Below are 21,202 nucleotides of genomic sequence, written 5' to 3' on the forward strand. Positions count from 1 at the left end.
TACTAATAAAAAACAATTTTTTAGAAATGAATAACAATTTATTATGGAAAACATTTAACAATTATAAGTATTTTAGTACTAACATAATATAAATACAAATAAATAAAAAATAAAATAAAAATTTTAATTCTTTAATGTATAATCAACTTGATTTTACAAAAAATTAAAACAAAATATAAATAACATAATTTATTGCATGATTCAAAGAAAAAAATCATTGCTAAATTGTTTGACATCGAAAAAAAAAATTGTATTTAATTTTAGTTAAATTTGCACAAAACAATTCAGACATTTTAGCGGTGTCAATGGTGTACACACCAATTTTAAAGGATGATAATGGTACAATAGTAAATTCATTAGTGTCGCTTCTGAAAGATTCTTTATATTTTTGTACATGAGTTATTTTACATATGTAACGACCAATAAATTGTCAGTACATTGGGTTGTTCAATGAATATTTGTCGCCAATTTCCATCATACGGGACTAAACTGTTGACGTTTGCAGGCCTAAATCTAAATAAAAGAAATACTAATAATCAATTATTCAAATAAATAAAAAAAAAATTTATTTATTTATTGTATATTTTTGTCGAAAATTCATTCAATTCGATAAATTATAACAAATAAAAATAAATAGGTATAGCTGGTTACCTCTCAAATGTACAAAGTATAAAAAATAATGAACCATTATTAACAACATAAACTCTGAACGTAAATTCTTTTTAATAGATAGTCGAAATAAAAATAAAAATTTGAATTGTATCAAATGAAGGTTATTAAATTTAATAATAAAAAACTGTAGAATTCGTTAAATATCTTTGTACAATTTCAAATACAAGTAGATAAGTTAGTTTTGAATTTTGAAATGTAATATTATTAATCTTCATAACTCACTAATTTAGTGTGACTCACAAATTGAATTTTTATACAGTAAATATCAAGAAAATAAAGTATAATAAAATTAGTATTTTAACAGTTTTTTAGGTATTTATTTACTATTGCCTTTTTAGTCTTTACTGACCAATGCATACAATTTATCACACAACAGTAAATAGCTTTTTTTTATATACTTCTTGAACCTGAAAAACAAGTTAATCATTATTATTAATTTTTTTAAAATATTTTAAAACAGTTTCCCTATTAACTAAAGTCTCTAATTCCCTTAAGTTATATATTTTGATTTTGGTACAACTTTAAGTATAAATTTACTTATACCATTATATATCATTACGACAAAAATTAAATTAAAAAGTACAATATTTTATGTTTATGATACATATTTAACAATTTTAATTATGTAAAATAAATTATAGTACAAATAGAAAAATACTAAAAATACTGAGGGCCATATTTTAAAGTCGAAGCTTTAGAATAAGTATTACTTAAGCCACTTTTGAAAATTTAAAAAATAAAAATTTGTGATAATAACTAAAAGCAATGCATAAGGTAGGTCGCAACCAACCTTAATTTAAGTAATACTTTTTCTTTTCTTAAGCCAAAGTCTCATTTATGAATCTCATTTGTGCCATAATTTTAGCTTAAGCAATACTTATTCTTAAGCATCAACAAAGAATACAGCCCTAAATAACCCAATAAGTAATTTTTGTTATAATTGAAGATTTGTAACTAGTTTATAATTTATATACCTCATTTATTTTGATCTATTCATACGAGTATTGGCATGTCTTAGCCAATTAGCCACCACAATTTCAAACTCTGAATCAGTTTAGGTATTATTTGAATTAGCTTTAATGATTCCTAAAAAACAAAACAAAGTTTAAATAAATAAATGTGTTTATCTTTATGTGTAGATATAGGTACTAAATAATAATTTTAATTTATAATTTAATTACTTCTTAATAGTTTGACAACTTCTGAAGTGCCTATGGAAATAGATATGTTTTTCGCACGACCAGTCCATGTAGTTATTACAGCAAATTCGTTAGTAAATAATTTCTGTAATACTATAGTAATATTGTTTTTGATCCACAACCACCAAAACTTTTGATAAATGATTCCTAAAATTAAATTTCCAACTGTTATACCTATTATATAATGAAGATTAAAAAGTTCTGTATTTTATTTAAATTATATTTAAGTACCAGCTTTGTAACAAAGTCCAACTCATGGACGCAATGGGTATTCAATAGATTAGATTGATTTTTTTAAGTCTTGTAAATAGTTTTCATATCGGAAACAGCTAAAATTGTCTAGTTTACCATGTTTAAGCACAAACATTGGTAATTTAACAAAGCTATAGACATTATATTTTATTAAATAAAAGCCATATAAGGTAGCAAAATCATTCACAAATTTTATAAGGAACCGAAATGCTAATTCATTGTGTTTATAACAGGTTTCTGCACAAATTAAAATTCTAATTTAAATGTCTAATATAAGAAATGAAAGTAGATCTTTTTTTTTAAATTACCTTTTAAAACAATTTGACCAGTGTATAATAAAAATGTACTTAGTTTTATAGTTAGTACTCTATTTCATCTAATGTCCTTGGTAGGCAACATAACTTTAATAATACATAGGGTTTTAAATTTTTTAATTCATTATTTATTTTATCTTTTTTTTTTTTTTTACCAACCTAAATTGTTTCTTCCCTAACCCAAATTTCTATTAATCTTTTTACTACACCTAAGCAAACATTATGCATATTGTCTAATACGACTATATCGGTTATGTTGATGGGTAAACAAACTAACGGGATATTACCTTTGTGTTAGCAACACCTCGTAGTGGAAACTTTCATGTTCATAGTCGACTTGCGGATCAACACTTTAGCATCGTCCTGCAAAATAATTTAATAAACAACATTGCGGACTAACATGGGGTCGTGATGGCGATAGTAAACACTACACCGTAACTCTCCCCGTAACGAAACAATATTTTTGCAAGTATTTAAACCTGCGGGTAACTCGGAAGACGTTGTCGGCGTTGCATCCACGGCGATGTGGCGTTTAACCTGCGATGTGGTTGGATATCTTGTTAAACGACTTGTGAAGTTTTGAATGCGGTGAGTCACGTAAAAGTCGACGAAAACCACGAGCATAAGCAGTGGAGATAGGATGATCAGCCTGGCAAGTAAGCGATCGTTGTACAACTCGTAAAGGATAAGCATTGCCGGTCGCCTTCAGCACCACACAGTTAGTAGCAGTTTATTATTATAATTATAATATTATTATTAATTATTTTTAACTAGTATGATCGTAGTATCGTCGCCGAGATGCCGACAGCGAACGGTGAATGACGTAGAGAAAATCAATAATAAAAACGACGGTGATAACACGGACGAGATGACTATAATATCACTATATTATATTTTATAATAATTGTTGTTGTCGAAAAGTCAACAGCGTTTGATTGGTGGTTGCCAAAAAAAAAAAAAGAAAACCATCGTAAGCCTATACAATAGCCAATAATTATTATAGCCCACGGTCCTTGATTAATACAGCCTATTGGCGATAGAAAGCTTATAGAAACTATACTCAATTTTCTACCAGAACATACGTAAGTTGAAGTACGAAGTATTATTTTCGACTCTTTATCGAGTATACATATTATATATTACATACCAGTGGCAGTTTTTGAAGTAAATATTGAAGTAAATAATACTCAAAAGTATACTTCGTGGCTCGCCAATAGCACATATTTCGTAAATAATTTTTAACTTGTTGATGGTTTTATTTGAGAAAAAATTCTTTACCTACGAAGTTTGATAATATGAATTATGAATATTATCATTTACTTTTACTATATTGTATAATATCATTTCGTGTTTATTACAATCATGAAGATTAGAGATAAGGAGGCAACATTTTTACAACATTGGATATTCATTTGATTTCTTATTCAGCGAATTTTGTTGTAATTTTATAATTTTAATTCAACTTACTGGCTACCGTATTAAGAATAAGTAATAACAATATAAATATAAAATAAAATATCAACACTGACAAGCCGTCACCGCTCAGAATCGTTTTTCGTGTACAATGATATTATTATATCATTGGATTCAAATTTTATATCATCCATTATACTGTATCGCACTTGTAAACTATTGTACATCAGAGCGACATCCACGTACACACCTTTTTTTAAAATTACAATATTTAGTTTTAATATCATCTTTGAAAGCAGAATATTTACATTGAGTATTTCGATACATAAAAGTTGAAATTAGGAGTTTGGTCATGTTAGGTTAGTTGCCTAGTTACTAACCTAACATAATCTTATTAATTAAAAATGTAAGTTGTTATAGCTTATGTTAGTAACCTAAGTTTCTAACTTAACCTATTCTAATCATGTTCTTAAATTTGCTGTACATTTATTAAGAAAGTGTGCATTTATGTTTTAAAATATCATTACATACCTATGCATTTAAAATAAGAACCCTAAAATATGATTAATAATAATAGTATTTTTTGATTCTGTAGAATCAATTTTGTGTTTATGATTCTTACTTCCTAGTTGAAAGTAGCATATTCAACTAATAGGATATACTCAAGTTTATTTAATAACACTAAATACATTATATTAAAAATGTTCATAAAATAAGATTTAAATTAAATTAATGTTTATTTTATTTTCTAGTATATTACAGTTACGTCCAGTACTCGGACTAAGTCCAAGAATCAAAAGATGTTTGTTAATCCTACCTTCAAACTGAATTAAGCCAAATAAATAATTAGAAGTAATCAGTTTCAGAGTTTCTAATGCAAACAGTATGAATTATTACTAACAGTAGCAATAAAATAAAATTTGGCCACGCCAATGTTTTTAAAATTACTGTGTATAACTGCAATTTACATATACCGTCACCACACCCATTTAAACAGAGTACCTAAGTATTAAACATTATTTAAATACATTTTCTGATACTGACATTAAACTGTAATGAATACATTGTTACGAATAACTAAAATATATGGAAAGATATATAAGATGTAAAATATGGGCATCCAAATATTAACAAGAAATCTCAACATATTATGCAAAATAAAAAAGGTGGGTAAGTGGATGTCGCTCTGCTGTTCAGTAGGTTATAAGAGGGTCACTGTAATGGATAGTGTTAAATTTGAATTCAATTATATAATATCATTGTATTAGAGAAACGATTCTGAGCGAAAACGGTCAGTCAGCCTATGATATTACCAAGTATATTTGATAATATTATTGTAAAAAAGGAAATTGTTGTAAAAAAACCCGGGCCCGGCCGCCCGGGGGTAATATCTCGGGCCCTAAGTTGAATTAATATTATAAATTATAACAAAATAACTAATATCATTATTTTTATTTTTATTCGTTTCTATGGTGATAAGCAAAGCGTAAAAAATTAAAATACCATTATAAGCTGTTTTTTCATAGACCTATTTTATAGGTCTATGGGTTTCTTGTAATTTGTCGGTGGCGTTAAATAACTATTGAGAAAAACGAAAAATGACCTCTTTAAAGTAATATCTTGATCTAATTAACTAAAAGATAAAATACTATAAGTCGAAATCGAAGCTCTAGCTCCTTCTGGTAGAAATTTCGTATATAGGATAAAAAATAAACAAATAAAAATAAACACCACTGTAAAACCAGTAGATCCCTCGCTCTGCTCAGGATCTAAAATTAGAAAAAACGCTTGTCTCTCAATTCAAAAGGAATACGTAATAGTAAGCCTGGGCAAAACAATAATAATTTTTAACTAAGTTAAGTTAACTTGATAGAAAACATTTTAAAAAGTTTAAAGTTAACATTTAACCTATTTTTTTTTAACTCATAGATGTTAAAAGTTAAATGAACATTTTCAATTAACTTATTAACTTAAGTTAAGTTATTATAATTTTTTTATCTATATACTTAGCCATTAAAAAAGTTTATAATTAATAATTTAATAATTTCAAATAATAAAAATCATAAATATTATTAAACACAGGAAATAGCCAATATGTAAACATATCCTAATCAGCTTTAATTAAAAAATAACTTATTTATGGCGAAAATATTTAGTACCTAATATTATGTTCTTGTGATTTGTATCTATGTCAATATAAATTATAATAATATAATATCATATTACTTAATAATTATTACTTATTAATTATTAGTATTTATTAATTAATAATTATTACTACAATATGCCCGCATACCTGTATACTACATTTATATTCACGTATAATCACACAATTATTTTCTCAGTTCCTATCCACATAATATTATATTTTTTCAAAACGATAAAAATGGTCATTACGTCTATCTCAATGAATTTAAAACGAGACGGGGGGAAATTCTCTGCCCACTCACCAAAAGACTCCACCGCTTTATAAACCGCATATTTCAACACAATGCGCTTTGATAATAGACAGATGTATATAATATAATAATATACAATATAATATATATAATATATTTTATTACTAGCTGATCCTGTGCACTTCGTTGCCCGTTAAATGTACCAACTCTATATGACTCAAATATGTTCAATTCGTTATTTAATATTCAGTGTACGGTGTTCAAAATTTATCTTAATTTTTCTGTTACCAGGAATAAAAATGCTGGTTTGCAGCAGTATATTATCAGTTAGGCAATCTTCTCCTGCGGTAGATCGTGGATCCAGTGCTGTTTGTACGTAAGTGTATGATTTAACACTAAAGTATCAAAGTTATACCAAGTTTATTTTGATTATATTTTATTTCATTTTGATTATATTAATCAATTAATACATAATCCTATCCTAACCTAACCTAACCTTACTAAAATCCGATGACTAAAAAAACAAATTTAACCCTTCTTAAATTAGACTATCTTCTTCACAGGGATCTGCACACAAACATTAATTTATATATAATATAGCTGATCTTGCGCACTTCATGGCCCATAAAAAATGGCCTTCCTTGATGAATGGACTATCCAACATAAAAATAATTTTTCAATTTGAACCAGTAGTTCTAGAGATTAGCACGTTCAAACACACAAACTCTACAGCTTTATATATAAGTATAGATTAGTAATTAGTAATAAACAACTTATTAACTTATGTTATAACTACTACTGTTATTGTAGATAAAATATCTATTGGATTTTGGAACCGAAAAACCCAAAATAACCTCTACATTAAAATATAGGTTTCGGTTTCGGTTCCTAAAAAAATGTAATTAAGGGTTCCAGTCTAGTTTCGGTTCCAAGATTTTCAAAAGGTTTTGGTCCAGTCCAGTCCCTGAATTAAAGTATTATCAAAACGTGATGCTGGTAAATATTTATTAATAAAAACTGAAGTACATTTAATTCATTAAGTCAGATCTTGAAATATGATATTTTATTTACACGCAATTAATCATGTTCACCTATAATATTATTTGTTTTGCTCACGCGATATTTAAAAATTTTAATTTATCTATTTTATCATCTAAATAATAACGTTTTATATTTGTCATTATTAAGATAAAAATAATATTTTTTTCTTTATCTGTGTCTTATGTGTAGATATTTGTATTTGTTATCTGAGCTCAACACTGTTATTGAACACGATGTACCGCGTACACAGACTTCTATACTACCCTATATAGATATCTGTGACTGCGTATAATAATGAAAATAATACGATACCTATCGTATAAAATAATAACGCGCGCCGCGAACGCTGAAGGCTTCCTACTACTGCTACTACTACTACAACAACTACCACCACTATAGATACTACTACTGCAACAGTATACATGCTGCTGTGGACGCCGTAGGGTGAAACGATCGTGTGCATGTGCGCGCGCCTGTGGAAATATTTATTTTACGTGACCGCTCGTTTTACAAGACTCACTTATTGTTGCACCGTAGTAGTTGTGTTGTTGGTGGGCGGCTGCACGCTACTATAAGTGGCGGCGCACGCCGACGGTGGATACATCATAGTATCACAAAAAAAGCCTTTCGTAAACTACGTGTAAAAATGAGTAAGTAAAAAAAATATAAGATCTTTAAGCACTATAAAGATATGATATCATGAACAAGTGCAAATTATATTGAATTTAAGTAAACTTATTTTGTTTCAATAATTTATTTACTTAGCGAGGAATTAATTCTTAAAAGTACAAAGTGTGATGAACAAAATAATTAAATGGCGAAGGAGAGAAGAACTATTAAAATATAACTTATTATTATTTAAAAAATATAATAATTAATATTCATAAATACTATACTATTCTAAATAATTCATAGCCAAGTGAATAATAATTTTACTTAAATTCAATATTCTTAGCATTTTTTCATGATATCACATCTTTATAGTGCTTAAAGATCTTATATTTCTTTTACTTACCCATTTTTACACGTAGTTAACGAAGGGTTAATGGTGCGATATCACTAATTTTTATCGTTATTAAATATTGAGTATTCACAAAATAATCTATCAGAGCGGTAGTATTGTTGGTAACATTGGTAACACTGATGCGACGACGACGACCGCGGCTATCGTAATTCTGAATTCAATATAAATTTCCATTAAAAAGTTCGCACTTTTTCGTTTATAACTTATTAAATTATTAAACGTACAATTTTTTATGATTTTTACGTTTCTATAAACTTTCTATCGCCAATTGGAGATAATAATCAAAGACCGTGGGCTATAATAATTATTGGCTATTGCTTACGATGGTTTTTTTATTCTTATTTTATTTTAATATAATAATTATTATTTATACTGAAATCTATACCACGGTCCTTACAAAACATAAACTTTTGGTTACATCTTATATTCATATTATAACTTCCATGCATAACGCTTAAAATAAATAAAAACAAATCGTTTCTTTCATGACATGTGGTTTTCGTAGAATAGTATATATAAAAAAACTATCTACTTTTTCAGCAAGGCATTTTAAAAACGTATTAAAAGCTGAGCAACATAAATGTGTCATTTCCAACAACAAAGATGGCTTCCAATCAATTAAAAATAATATTCTGAATGAATTGGACTATGTTACAAAGCTGGTACTTAAATATAATTTAAATCAAATACAGAACTTTTAATCTTGATTTTATAGTAGGCATAACAGTTTGAAAATTAATTCTAGGAATCATTTATTAAAAGCGTTGGTGGTTGTGGATCAAAAAACAATATTACTAGAGTACAACTAGCGTTTTCTTTTTAGCAGATGAAAATAATGTGAGCAATGACAAAAGCAAAGACGAATATGATAACAAAGAATAGTATTTCTTGTGAGTTTGGAGAATAATGGACCCTCCAATATGCTTTCCAGCACGTTCACAACTAGTATAATCTTCCTTTCTACTTTTTTCTGAGTAAGTGTTAAGACTCAATAATGACAAAAAAGTAATATTATATAGGTACTTCTTATAATGTTGTAATATTGAAATATCATTTTTATTATTGGTAGCAGAATTATACACAAGAAAATAGTCCGGAATGTGAACCTTATACTCCAACATAAAGTTCTTATCGCCATGACAATTTGATATGGTCATGAAGTTAGCCCCCCCCCCACTTTGGCGGATTCACTTCAAACCAGCGGCAATATTTAGCAAATTAATTGCAAATAATTGCAAATTGGTTTTTAGAATTTGCAAATCAAAATTGGAATTTTGGCGAAATTTTTTTATCAAAAATCGATTTTTTTTTTTATTAATTTTCCTTGAAATACAGATTTTTATTGATTTTTATCCAACAGATACATTTTTTTAGACTAGATTTTTTAAATTATGAATTTTCCATCAAACAGATTTGTATTCAATTTATATTTTTACAAAAAATCTAAATTGAATTAAATTCTAAAAAAAATCTGTTAAATAAAAAAGCAATAAAAAACTAATAAAAATGTAAAATCAATAAAAAACCATATTTGATAAAAAAAAAATTGGGTAAAAATATAAAAATATTAATTAAAATATGTTTGATAAAATAATCTTATTGTATAAAAATTCTTAGTAAAATTAAAATCTTAAAAAAATCTGTTTGATAAAAAATCTATATTTAATAAAAAAACCTAAATTTGATAAGACAGTTTATTTTTAAAATAATCTGTATTTTAAAAAAGAAATCTAAATTTGAAAAAAAAATCCATAAAAATTCTGTATTAAATAAAAAAATATGTAATTGATAAAAAGATTTAGGTATATTTGAAAAAAAATCAATAAAAATTCTATATTTGATAAAACCATAAAAATTCAAAAAAAAACAGTATTTTATAAAAAAATCTGTATTTAATAAAAATCTGTTTAATAAAAAAAATCTAAATTTGATAAAACAATTTATTTTTACCAAGGTCAATGTTTAGAAAATTAATTGCAAATAATTGCAAATCAGTTTTTAGAATTTGCAAATGTAAATTGTAATTTACAAAATAATTAGTAGGTACAATTCTGTATAATATTAATAATTAACGAAAAATATATTTTTTTTAAAATGGCCAAAAATGGCTCAGAAATAATTTATAAAATTAATGTGGAAATATGAAACTAATAAAAAACATAATAATTAGTCAAAATTTATTAAATAAATAATATAATTTTAAAAAATCATATAAAATAATATTTACAAATTTAATAAATAAAATTGTCTACAATAAATGATTAAAAAATATTTAAAACAGAAATTTATCATTTTGAATCATTATAATTATTATATTTAATATATTATATATCTTTAGTCACTTTAATTTTTAGTTTTTATTAGCATTGATCATTTTATTAAATACAGATTTTTTATTAAACATAGATTCTTTTAACAAATATATATTTTATATCGATTTTTTTATCAAATATAGATTTTTATTAAATACAGATTTTTTAATTAAATACTGATTTTTTTTTTTTTGATTTTTAATGGTTTTATCAAATATAGATTTTTTATTTAATACACACAGCCCCCAACTTTTTCCGATTCGTTTCAAACCAGCGCTAATATTAAATTTAGCAAATTAATTGCAAATAATTGCAAATTGGTGAAAATATATTAGTATTATTGTTATAATGTTTATGAATGTTTATGAATATTTTTAAATTTAATAATAATGATCAAAAAGATTTCTAAAAATAATTAATTAAAATAATGTAGGTTTACTAGGTATAGGTATCTAAAAGTTATAAGAATAATTAATAACAATGATTTATACATAAATAATTAATACATTTAATTAAAATTAAAATTAAAGTATTGAATTAATTTTAAATAAAAACAATAAATTGAATATACTAATCATGGATTATAAATACAAAATATCAAAACACTAAAAGTAATTAGTAAAAATTATGTTTATTGAAAATTATTAAAAGTAAAATATTTATAAATAGTGCATAAATAATGTATATTACAGAAGCTCGAGACTGTTTAGTAGCATGGTGTAATAAATAAGAGAAACAAAATACAAATAATAAATCATATAATCATATAATCGTATTCTAAAAACCGATTTGCAATTATTTGCAATTAATTTGCTAAATATTAGCGTTGGTTTGGAACGGATCGGACGAAGTGGGGGGCTGACCAAATTTGCAAAAAAATTCGCCAAAATTCCAATTTTGATTTGCAAATTCTAAAAACCAATTTGCAATTATTTAGCTAAATATTGGCGTTGGTTTGGAACGGATCGGACGAAGTGGGGGGGCGGACCAAATTTGTAAGAAAATTCGCCAAAATTCCAATTTTGATTTGCAAATTCTAAAAACCAATTTGCAATTATTTGCAATTAATTTGCTAAATATTGGCGTTGGTTTGGAACGGATCGCAAGAAGTGGGGGGCTGCATGAAGTTAGCCCCCCAAATCATTTTTTTAGTTTGCGAGCGTGCACTAAATTTGCAAATCCTAAAAACCAATTTGCAATTATTTGCAATTAATTTGCTAAATATTGCCGCTGGTTTGAAGTGAATCCGCCAAAGTGGGGGGGGGGGGGCTAACTTCATGACCATCATTTTGATGGATAAAAACTATAGATTTTTTACATTCTTCTTGTCGATTGACTAGATTTGTTTAAACAATAAAAAAATGTTTTTTTTTTAATTACTATTTCACGGATATATTTTTTAGACGCTGGAAGTATGAATCATACAGTCACTGCAATATTAACTAATATGCAAATAGAACAGCTAAATATTAAAAAAGAGATAATAGTTTCTAATTTAATGTTAACTCGTTTATTGTATAAAGTTGAAATTCTGGAATGTAACTCCAAAAACAATAGTTTAAATTCTGTGATGGCTAATCCGCACATTGATACAAATGTTTTATCGTTGTTTCCAATTAACAACAAAGATGGCTTCCAATGAATTGAAATTAATATTCCAAATGAGTTAGACTTTGTTACAAAGCTGGTACTTAAATATAATTTAAATAAAATACAGAACTTTTTAATCTTCATTATATAATAGGTATAACAGTTGGAAATTTAATTTTAGGAATCATTTATCAAAAGTTTTGGTGGTTGTGGATCAAAAACAATATTACTATAGTATTACAGAAATTATTTACTAACGAATTTGCTGTAATAACTACATGGACTGGTCGTGCGAAAAACATATCTATTTCCATAGGCACTTCAGAAGTTGTCAAACTATTAAGAAGTAATTAAATTATAAATTAAAATTATTATTTAGTACCTATATCTACACATAAAGATAAACACATTTATTTATTTAAACTTTGTTTTGTTTTTTAGGAATCATTAAAGCTAATTCAAATAATACCTAAACTGATTCAGAGTTTGAAATTGTGGTGGCCTAAAAGGTGATGACAGACACAAAAAAAAATTTTAAAAAAGCACACATCCTTGTAAAATCAAATCGCTTTGCTCAGAATCTAAAAAAACAATATTTTATTGTTTAAACAAATCTAGTCAATTGACAAGAAGAATGTAAAAATCATTAGTTTTTACCATGAACTAAGATATACAGGACTGGAAACGACGGCATTGTCAATGGAACCAATGTACAACGTTAGTTGGTATAACGTTGATCTTAGCGCCATCTAGGTACGGAAGTGCATTACATAATAATACTTGTAATGGTTACAATATATTTAATTGTTAAATTATTAAATTGTAATTATTATTTATTGTACCTGCAACCTATATAGAAAAAAAAATGTATTATAATATCGAGTTAAGAATTAGATCTAAAATTGACTTGTACAGTTGACTTTCCTATATACGATAGGATGTATCTTAATTGACAAGAAGTTTATGTGATTGAGAGAACATTTCAATACAACTTACATCTTACAAGCAGCACATAATAGATAGAGTATTAGAAGTTAATTTTTTTTTTTTAGTCTTCAATCCTTAGATTGGTTTGCTGCAGTTCTCCATGCTTCCCTATCATTACTCAATTCAATAGAAGTTAATACATTATATTATTTTTACATATTTGTATTTTAGTGTTTTACTTTATTGATGTAATAACTAATAACTATAGTATGACAGTATGTCATACCTGTTAATACTTGATTTACAATTACAATAATTGTTGTGAATATGGAACATTCTGTTTTGAAGTTCATACCTATAGGTACCTATTCCTACTTCGAAATTCAAATACTGTGCAAATATTTGTGTATGTATAAAAAAAATAACAATAAATTTAATTTAAGAAAACAAGAATTAAAGAGATGATATGTATTACTCAAGTTATGACTAATTTAGCAGATTTTTTTCTTTTTCAAATTTCTTTTGTTTTGATTTTTATTTTCTATGTTTGAGAACTGTCTTATCCTTGTGGTAATGTAATACCTGACGATGAACATTAGTATTTCAGTTTTATGTTCATAACATGAAAATGTTAGTAAACTGGTATTATTTTCTAAAAAATCATCAATTGTATCCTGAAATACACTAGGCATACTACAATACTTTGAGAAAGAAATTTTCTATTTTTGTTATAATATTATGAAAATGTTCATTTGGGTTCCAAGCTGTTAAAATATTAAGTTCTTTTGGTGCATTGAATAATGTACATTTAATTTTGTTTTACAAAATATGACATTGATCTACACTACATAGCCTAGGCATTTTGGTAATTTATCTTAACTATAATAAATAAATTTACTATTCAAATATTAGTAATAAAAAAGTATAACATATATATTATCATAAAATAATATAGTCAATACAGTACCTATTTTGTACTTAATTTAATAATATATATGTACAAATAAAGTATAATATATCTTAGATTAAGTTATTTAGAATAAAATATATTATACACATTCAAGAAACAAAATTAGTTTAATACGTCTAAAGTTTATTTAATATTTCATACAGTAACTATGTTGAATATTGTAACATTTTATTAATATAGGGATTATTTATAGGCTTATAATATTTGCCAATAGATGGCACAGTGGTCGCGGTTGTACCGGCGACAGAAAAGGAACCATTGTACATTTAGCTCAGACCCCTCACTCCGCCGGCTCATTCTTTTCTAGTCCTGTATATCTTAGTCCCTGGTTTTTACCCATCAAATTGTCATGGTGATAAGAACATAATTTTGGAGTATAAGGTTCACATTCCGGAATATTTTCTTGTATATAGTTCTGCTACCAATAATAAAAATTATATTTCAATATTACAACATTATAAGAAGTACCTATATAATATTACTTTTTGTCATTATTGTGTCTGAACATTTACTCTGAAATAGTTTTTCCTATTTAAAATTGCATGCTTTTTATGCTTTTTTAGTATTTGTGTAAGTAATGAACTACTTTAACATTTCAAGAAGAAATATTAAGAATACACATTTATCTTAAATTAAATAGTTTTTAACCTTATTATGTCTACAGAAAAACTTATCGAATTATGTACATAAATAAAAACAAGTAACATGTAACTTTAATTACAGTAAAATCACTTTTACCTTGTTTAAATCACCATTGAATGCATTTATGATAACTGCTGAGCTTGAAAATGATGTACTAGCTTCAGCTTGTAACACAGGAGATGGTTGTTGATCAATAGATGCTGTATCATTTGTTACCTGTAATTCGGTGTAATGTCCAAAACTCAGTTCCATAAGGAACACAACATTTTTATGACTGATGGATTCAATAGACACATTTATACCTAGATGAACATTTTTTAAATTAAATTATGTAGGTACTTAACCAATTGTATTCAAATCTTTCTAATTACAAAAATAATACCTTCATAATTGTCATCTGAAGATGAACTCATCTTATGCTTTTTATTGGATATAGGTGTTTCACATTCATTTTCAGTAGCAGAAGATTCTATATCCACTTGCTTGGACCACACCTATTAATAATTAACTGAAACAGAAATTTATTTTCTTAGAATTATTGTCTAAAAATAGATGATAAATAATTCATAAGTTATTACAGTTGCGTCATTACTAATTAAGAATTAGTTCTAAGTTGGGATATAAGTTTTTATAAATATTTTCGTAATATGCATATAGTTTTGTTTTATTACAATACAGTTTTAGGCCTTCTTACGTATAATTTACAAAAATAATAATTATTAACAATATTAACAATATTAAACAATACATTTTTGCTGTAGGTATTATTATAGATTATTTCATAAGTTATTGCGGTGACGTAGGTAGTTATTTGTTTAATGGTGATATAAGTTTTTATACTCGTAATAGTGTGGGCTACCCACCCACATCAGCATATTCAGTTAAATTGCATAGTTCATGATATTATATATAATAAATAATTTGTTATTCTAAATTAATGAGGTAAATGGGTTTTTTTTTTTTTTTAATTGATCATTTAAGTTCGGCAACTATGGCAATTAGCTGTTTGTTTGTTTATTTGTAGGGGAGGATACTGTTAATTGGTAAACACGTGTGTGTAGTTTTTGGCAGATTTTCAAGTGGGCACCCATAGCTATCTGCCATGCCCGGGTGGGGGATGGCGGCACTTGTTCTCCGGACACCGTGACTTGTCCTTAGGAAAATGCCGCCCATGGCCGAGGAATCGAACTTGGGTCGGCTGCGTCCCTTGTAAATGATTTAATAAAGTTTTATTAACAATTAATTAAATTAAAAAACTACACATTTTTCATAATATTAAGTCCACAGGAAAAGCGTATTCGATAAATTTGCACAACTAAACACTCGGGTTTGTCGTTTTTATCGGTCACAAGTCCGCAAAAGGGTCGCCAACCTACGCTGAATCGGACAAAATCGTGTTCAACAGGTAAACTGTAATGGCACAGTGGACATGATGCAGTAAATAAGTTCCCCGCCGCGATTGTCCGTTCAATACCCTTAAAGTATTGTCAGTTGTCATACATATAAAAATCAAAATCAGTAACAATTTTCGATCAATTTCCTTGTATTGAAACATCATAAGATTAAATCACAATCATTATTGTAAATGTAATAAAAACAAATGTATAAAATAGTATAAATAAAATTCTGATTAGTTAGTTGCTAAATATTTCCTAGAAATATATTTATTTATAACTCTGAATAAATATGAGAGTAATTGTTAGTAATTTAGTAATATGTATTAATATTGTAAATGTTTATTGTGGTGTTTAACTTTATGTAAATAAAGATACTTAAAAAAATTATCGCCTTAAATATCTATAATAAAAAAGTAGAAAAGAAGAGTTATTTTACATATTATGTAACGACCAATAAATTGTCAGTACATTGGGTTGTTCAATGAATATTTGTCGCCAATTTCCATCATACGGGACTAAACTGTTGACGTTTGCAGGCCTAAATCTAAATAAAAGAAATACTAATATTCAATTATTCAAATAAAAAAAAAAATTAATTAATTTCTTGTATATTTTTGTCAAGAATTCATTCAATTCGATAAATTATAACAAATACAAATAAATAGGTATGGCTGGTTACCTCTCAAATGTACAAAGTATAAAAAATAAAGAACCATTTTTAACAACATAAACTCTGAACGTAAATTCTTCTTAATAGATAGTCAAAATAAAAATTTGAATTGTATCAAATGAAGGTTATTAAATTTAATGATAAAAACTGTAGAATTCGTTAAATATCTTTGTACAATTTCAAATACAATTGGATAAGTTAGTTTTGAATTTTGAAATGTAATATTATTAATCTTCTTAACTCACTAATTTAGCATGACTCACAAATTGAATTTTTATACAGTAAATATCAAGAAAATAAAGTATAATAAAATTAATATTTTTACAGTTTTTTAGGTATTTAGTCTTTACTGATCAGTGCATACAATTTATCACACTGCTACCAGGCAACTTCACATCAGTAATCGGCAAACGGTCTTTACCTAATATGTCTAAGATTTTAATACTCATGATCGATATTTCTCTATATTTCTATAATATCTTACTTAAAGGTTAGCTAATTATAAATTATTGTGAAAAATTAATTTTATTGATTTCTTGTAATATTAATATTGGCATTCAATTTTTACAACAAAAATATATTCTTAAAATTCATAAAATGTATGATATTTAAAGATCTTTATAAGACTGTCTTATTTTTTTCATGTGTAATTATGAGATATTACCTAAATAAATTATTACTTATGCCACTATTAATTGTAATGAACATATTATTATTTGAAATTTTTTGAAAACGGTATTATATTGTAATAAATATCATAGTACAACGGACAGTCACTCCAGTGTCGGGGAAATAATAAACAAGTACCTACTGTTTTTAAAAAAAATAATTTAAATGCTCAATAAGTTAACTTACCTGAAGCATGCTGGATGCCATAACTCTAGATCTTTGGGACACAAGTACCAACCATGACAAACAGCTGCACACTGTTCTAACACATGTAGATAGAGATCATAAGATACAACTCACCTAAATATGTATACAAGAGCTGAAAAATGAGTGGTCTAGATCTATAACACAAATAAAATAGTAATAGAACAATCGAAACATTTAAAGAGTTGGATATTGTCATACTAGTTGTGAACGTGCTGGAAAGCATATTGGAGGGTCCATTATTCTCTAAACTCACAAGAAATAGTATTCTTTGTTATCATATTCGTCTTTGCTTTTGTCATTGCTCACATTATTTTCATCTGCTAAAAAGAAAGCGCGTTAAGTCCATTCCACAAATTCTTTAATTACAGTTCTCACTAGTTGTATCCATAGAGCGTAAGACAAATTCTTCAACAGCAACTTTTTTCTCAACATTGGGGTCTAACTTCAGCACTCGATTGTAGCAACACCTTGTAGTGGAAACCCTCATGTTCATAGTTGACTTGCGGATCAACACTTTAGCATCGTCCTGCAAAATAATTTAATAAACAACATGGAGGACTAACATGGGGTCGTGATGGCGATGGGAAACACTACACCATAATTCTCCCCATAATGAAACAATATATTTTGCAAGTACCTATTTAAACCAGCGGGTACCTCGGAAGACGTCGTCGGTGTCGCATCCAAGGCAGTGTGGCGTTTAACCTGCGACGTGGTTGGATCTCTTGTTGAACGACCTGATGAAGTTTTGACTGCGGTGAGTCACGTAAAAGTCAACGAAAACCACGAGCATCAGCAGTAGAGATAGGATGATCAGCCTGGCAAGTAAACGATCGTGGTACAACACGTAAAGGATAAGCATTGCCGGTTGCCTTGAGCACCACTCATTTGTAACTTGTATTTAAGTCGGTACATACCATTATATAGTAGCAGTTTATCATATTAATATTATTATCTTCGTACCTAATATCGAACGTAGTATCATCGCCGAGACGCCGACAGCGAACCATTGAACTATATGATAACTGGAATACTCACCAAGCAGTGTTGCCTGAAAGGGAATGTTAGAAAGAGATGGAACATACTAATGATGTTACTATCTTTGTCTTACACACAGCGCTAATATCTTAAATTAATTTTCCGCGTTCCGCGATATTATTTAAGACTTTAGTTTGGTTTTTAAAACTTGGCATCTCATTATTTTTTAATTTCCACAAATTCTTTATGATTAAATTAATAGAATATACATAATTTAACGACAAGTAAATAATTTATTATTAGATAATTATAATTTATAATACCTTTAACAAGTATTGAAATATGCTTTTCTTGTGGACTCCTACATTTGTTATATAAATGTAAAGGAAGTTGCGAGGATTTGTATGTTGGGAATAAAATAACAAGTTGTAAATTTAGAGTTAGAAGATTTTAAACATTTCACGCATACTACTTACTCGCTTATCTCTTCTAATTAATTTCTGCTGCAAAATCCTCTTGTCTCGACGTAAATCCTGTAATGTTTTATCTAATTCTTCTCCTGTTAATTTTGTGTGTACGCTAATGTCGACGAAATTGGTTCCAGTTTCACAAATTTCACTATTATGAACGGCTGTTGTTGTGGCTGTGTCCTAAAATACATTTTAAATAACTATTTTTCTAAATAAAACAAATTTCCTTATACATAATGATTAATGGTCATCTAATAATATAAAAAAATATAAATACTTGTTTTTGTATGTATATTTACTTACTTCTCGTTGCAGAATTCTTCTTTCTTTTATTTTTGGTGTTAAATTATTTGGAAAATTAAATACAGTTGGTACAGCAGATTTTTTTAACATTTGTTTCCCACATTTGTCAAACAACATTACAAAATAGTTGGCACTCCCATGGTAATTGTGACGACTTGACATTTTTTAATGCTGTACATGATAAAACTAATGATATTGATAAAATTAACATTGAGAAACGAATTGTTGTGACTAATGACCAACAAGTGAGATGTTACTTATTCAATAGAATGTTTAGTGAAGAAGAGTTAACATTGCCTAAAATTACAACTTATTCAACCCTGGAAATTGAAAAATTAATTAAATTATTCAATACTAAAAATATATGTGTAGGTGGTCTAAACGCGTTGAATTATCCAGGTACATAGGCTCATCATATTTATGTTTGAATACAATTATTTGATTGGCGTATGATTATAAATATGATCAGGCTCTTTCCTTCTTTAGGTATTTCAGTTAAATATGGTACTAAAAACACCAATAATAATTGGAGACAAGAGAAATGCTCTTTTATTCTACACAACCCAAATATAAAAATGTGTAATTGGTGTGATAGAATTTCGCAGTAAAAAACATGACAGTTTAACAAAAAATAGAACAAAAAGATTAGGCGGCACATTAACTCCAAATCGTGCAAAAACATTGTAATTTTAATTTTAAATTTAATTTTTTTTTTTTAAATACTATTTAAAATTCTGTATAAATAATCTATGTTTAATCATTAGGTACAAAAATAAAGTAGCAAAAATTCAAAATAAATTAGTTGTTTTGCTAAATGAAATGGAAAAGTTTTCAGAAAATTCTGTTGTTGACATTTTAAAAAACAATAATGTTAATGAATCACAACAAATTTTAATCAGAGAAATTTTTAACAGTAGTAAGGTAAAACCAAATAATAGAAGGTACTCAGAGAACTGGATATTACTTTGTATTTTATTTCACATCAGGTACCTAACCTAACCTTTTATTCTAAATTATATTAAATTAAATCACTCACCAATCATGAATTATGCATTTAACAGGTCTTTGTCCACATACAAGTTTCTAAGAGAACAAGGTATTTTGCCTTTACCTCGCTCTCGAACAATTCGTGAATATTTAACTATGGTTAAATCAGATTGTGGCTTTGATGACAAATTTTTTAAATTGTTTAAGACCAAAATAAGTTTTTTAAAAGATACCAAAAAACACGGAGTACTGCTTTTTGATGAGATATTTTTACGTGAGAGTATAAATGTTGACACTAAAACATTGTCTTATACTGGTTTGGAAGATTATGGTAAAGATAATTCTTCCTTAAATTCTGGTCAAAAAGCTGATCACGGACTAGTACTGATGTTCCAAAGTTTGGGTTCTAATAATACTCAGCCAATTGCAGTATTTGCATCAAAAAGATCAGTCAAAGGTGACTAAAATAAAATAAACCTTTAAAAATTCACAGTAATAAAAATCATTAAAATATTTTAGGAATTGTATTCACTCAGTTGGTTGTTAAAGCAATAGCCCTTCTTGAAAATGCTGGAGCAAAGATAGATGGTGTAGTGAGTGATGTGAGTTCAACCTACAGGAGGCTACGGAACGAATTTGGAATATGTGGTAAACTTGGCAGTTTGAACAATTATATAACATATCCAATGGACAAAAATCGTAAAATTTATTTTTTCTCTGACGCACCACATTTAGTTAAGACTGTTGGAAACAGATTGTACAATAG

The 21,202-nt window shown here is 27.1% G+C and overlaps 2 protein-coding genes and 1 long non-coding RNA gene across 3 annotated transcripts; 1 reads left to right on the forward strand and 2 right to left on the reverse strand.

Moving 5' to 3' along the window:
* Positions 1-58: 58 nt before the first annotated feature.
* LOC132947052 (uncharacterized) lies at positions 59-18,743 on the reverse strand. The gene is made up of 11 exons (XR_009664815.1): positions 18,336-18,743; positions 18,074-18,224; positions 17,897-18,018; positions 17,678-17,832; positions 15,138-15,263; positions 14,852-15,057; positions 2,917-3,086; positions 2,725-2,800; positions 1,854-2,018; positions 1,647-1,758; positions 59-1,079 (listed from the first exon to the last, which is right to left on the reverse strand). It is a non-coding gene; the product is annotated as an uncharacterized LOC132947052 (long non-coding RNA).
* A 292-nt stretch (positions 18,744-19,035) lies between these two features.
* Positions 19,036-19,750, reverse strand: LOC132947051 (uncharacterized). Its single transcript, XM_061017233.1, has 2 exons — positions 19,450-19,750; positions 19,036-19,326 (listed from the first exon to the last, which is right to left on the reverse strand). The coding sequence occupies exons 1-2, from the start codon at positions 19,609-19,611 to the stop codon at positions 19,117-19,119; spliced, it is 372 nt and encodes a 123-aa protein (XP_060873216.1). The 5' UTR covers positions 19,612-19,750; the 3' UTR covers positions 19,036-19,116.
* On the forward strand, positions 19,719-21,028 carry LOC132947617 (uncharacterized). The gene is made up of 4 exons (XM_061017903.1): positions 19,719-19,848; positions 20,045-20,132; positions 20,214-20,435; positions 20,511-21,028. The coding sequence occupies exons 1-4, from the start codon at positions 19,719-19,721 to the stop codon at positions 20,899-20,901; spliced, it is 831 nt and encodes a 276-aa protein (XP_060873886.1). The 3' UTR covers positions 20,902-21,028.
* Positions 21,029-21,202: the final 174 nt, after the last annotated feature.

Source organism: Metopolophium dirhodum, chromosome 6, assembly GCF_019925205.1.
Source record: "Metopolophium dirhodum isolate CAU chromosome 6, ASM1992520v1, whole genome shotgun sequence".
Taxonomy (NCBI): domain Eukaryota; kingdom Metazoa; phylum Arthropoda; class Insecta; order Hemiptera; family Aphididae; genus Metopolophium; species Metopolophium dirhodum.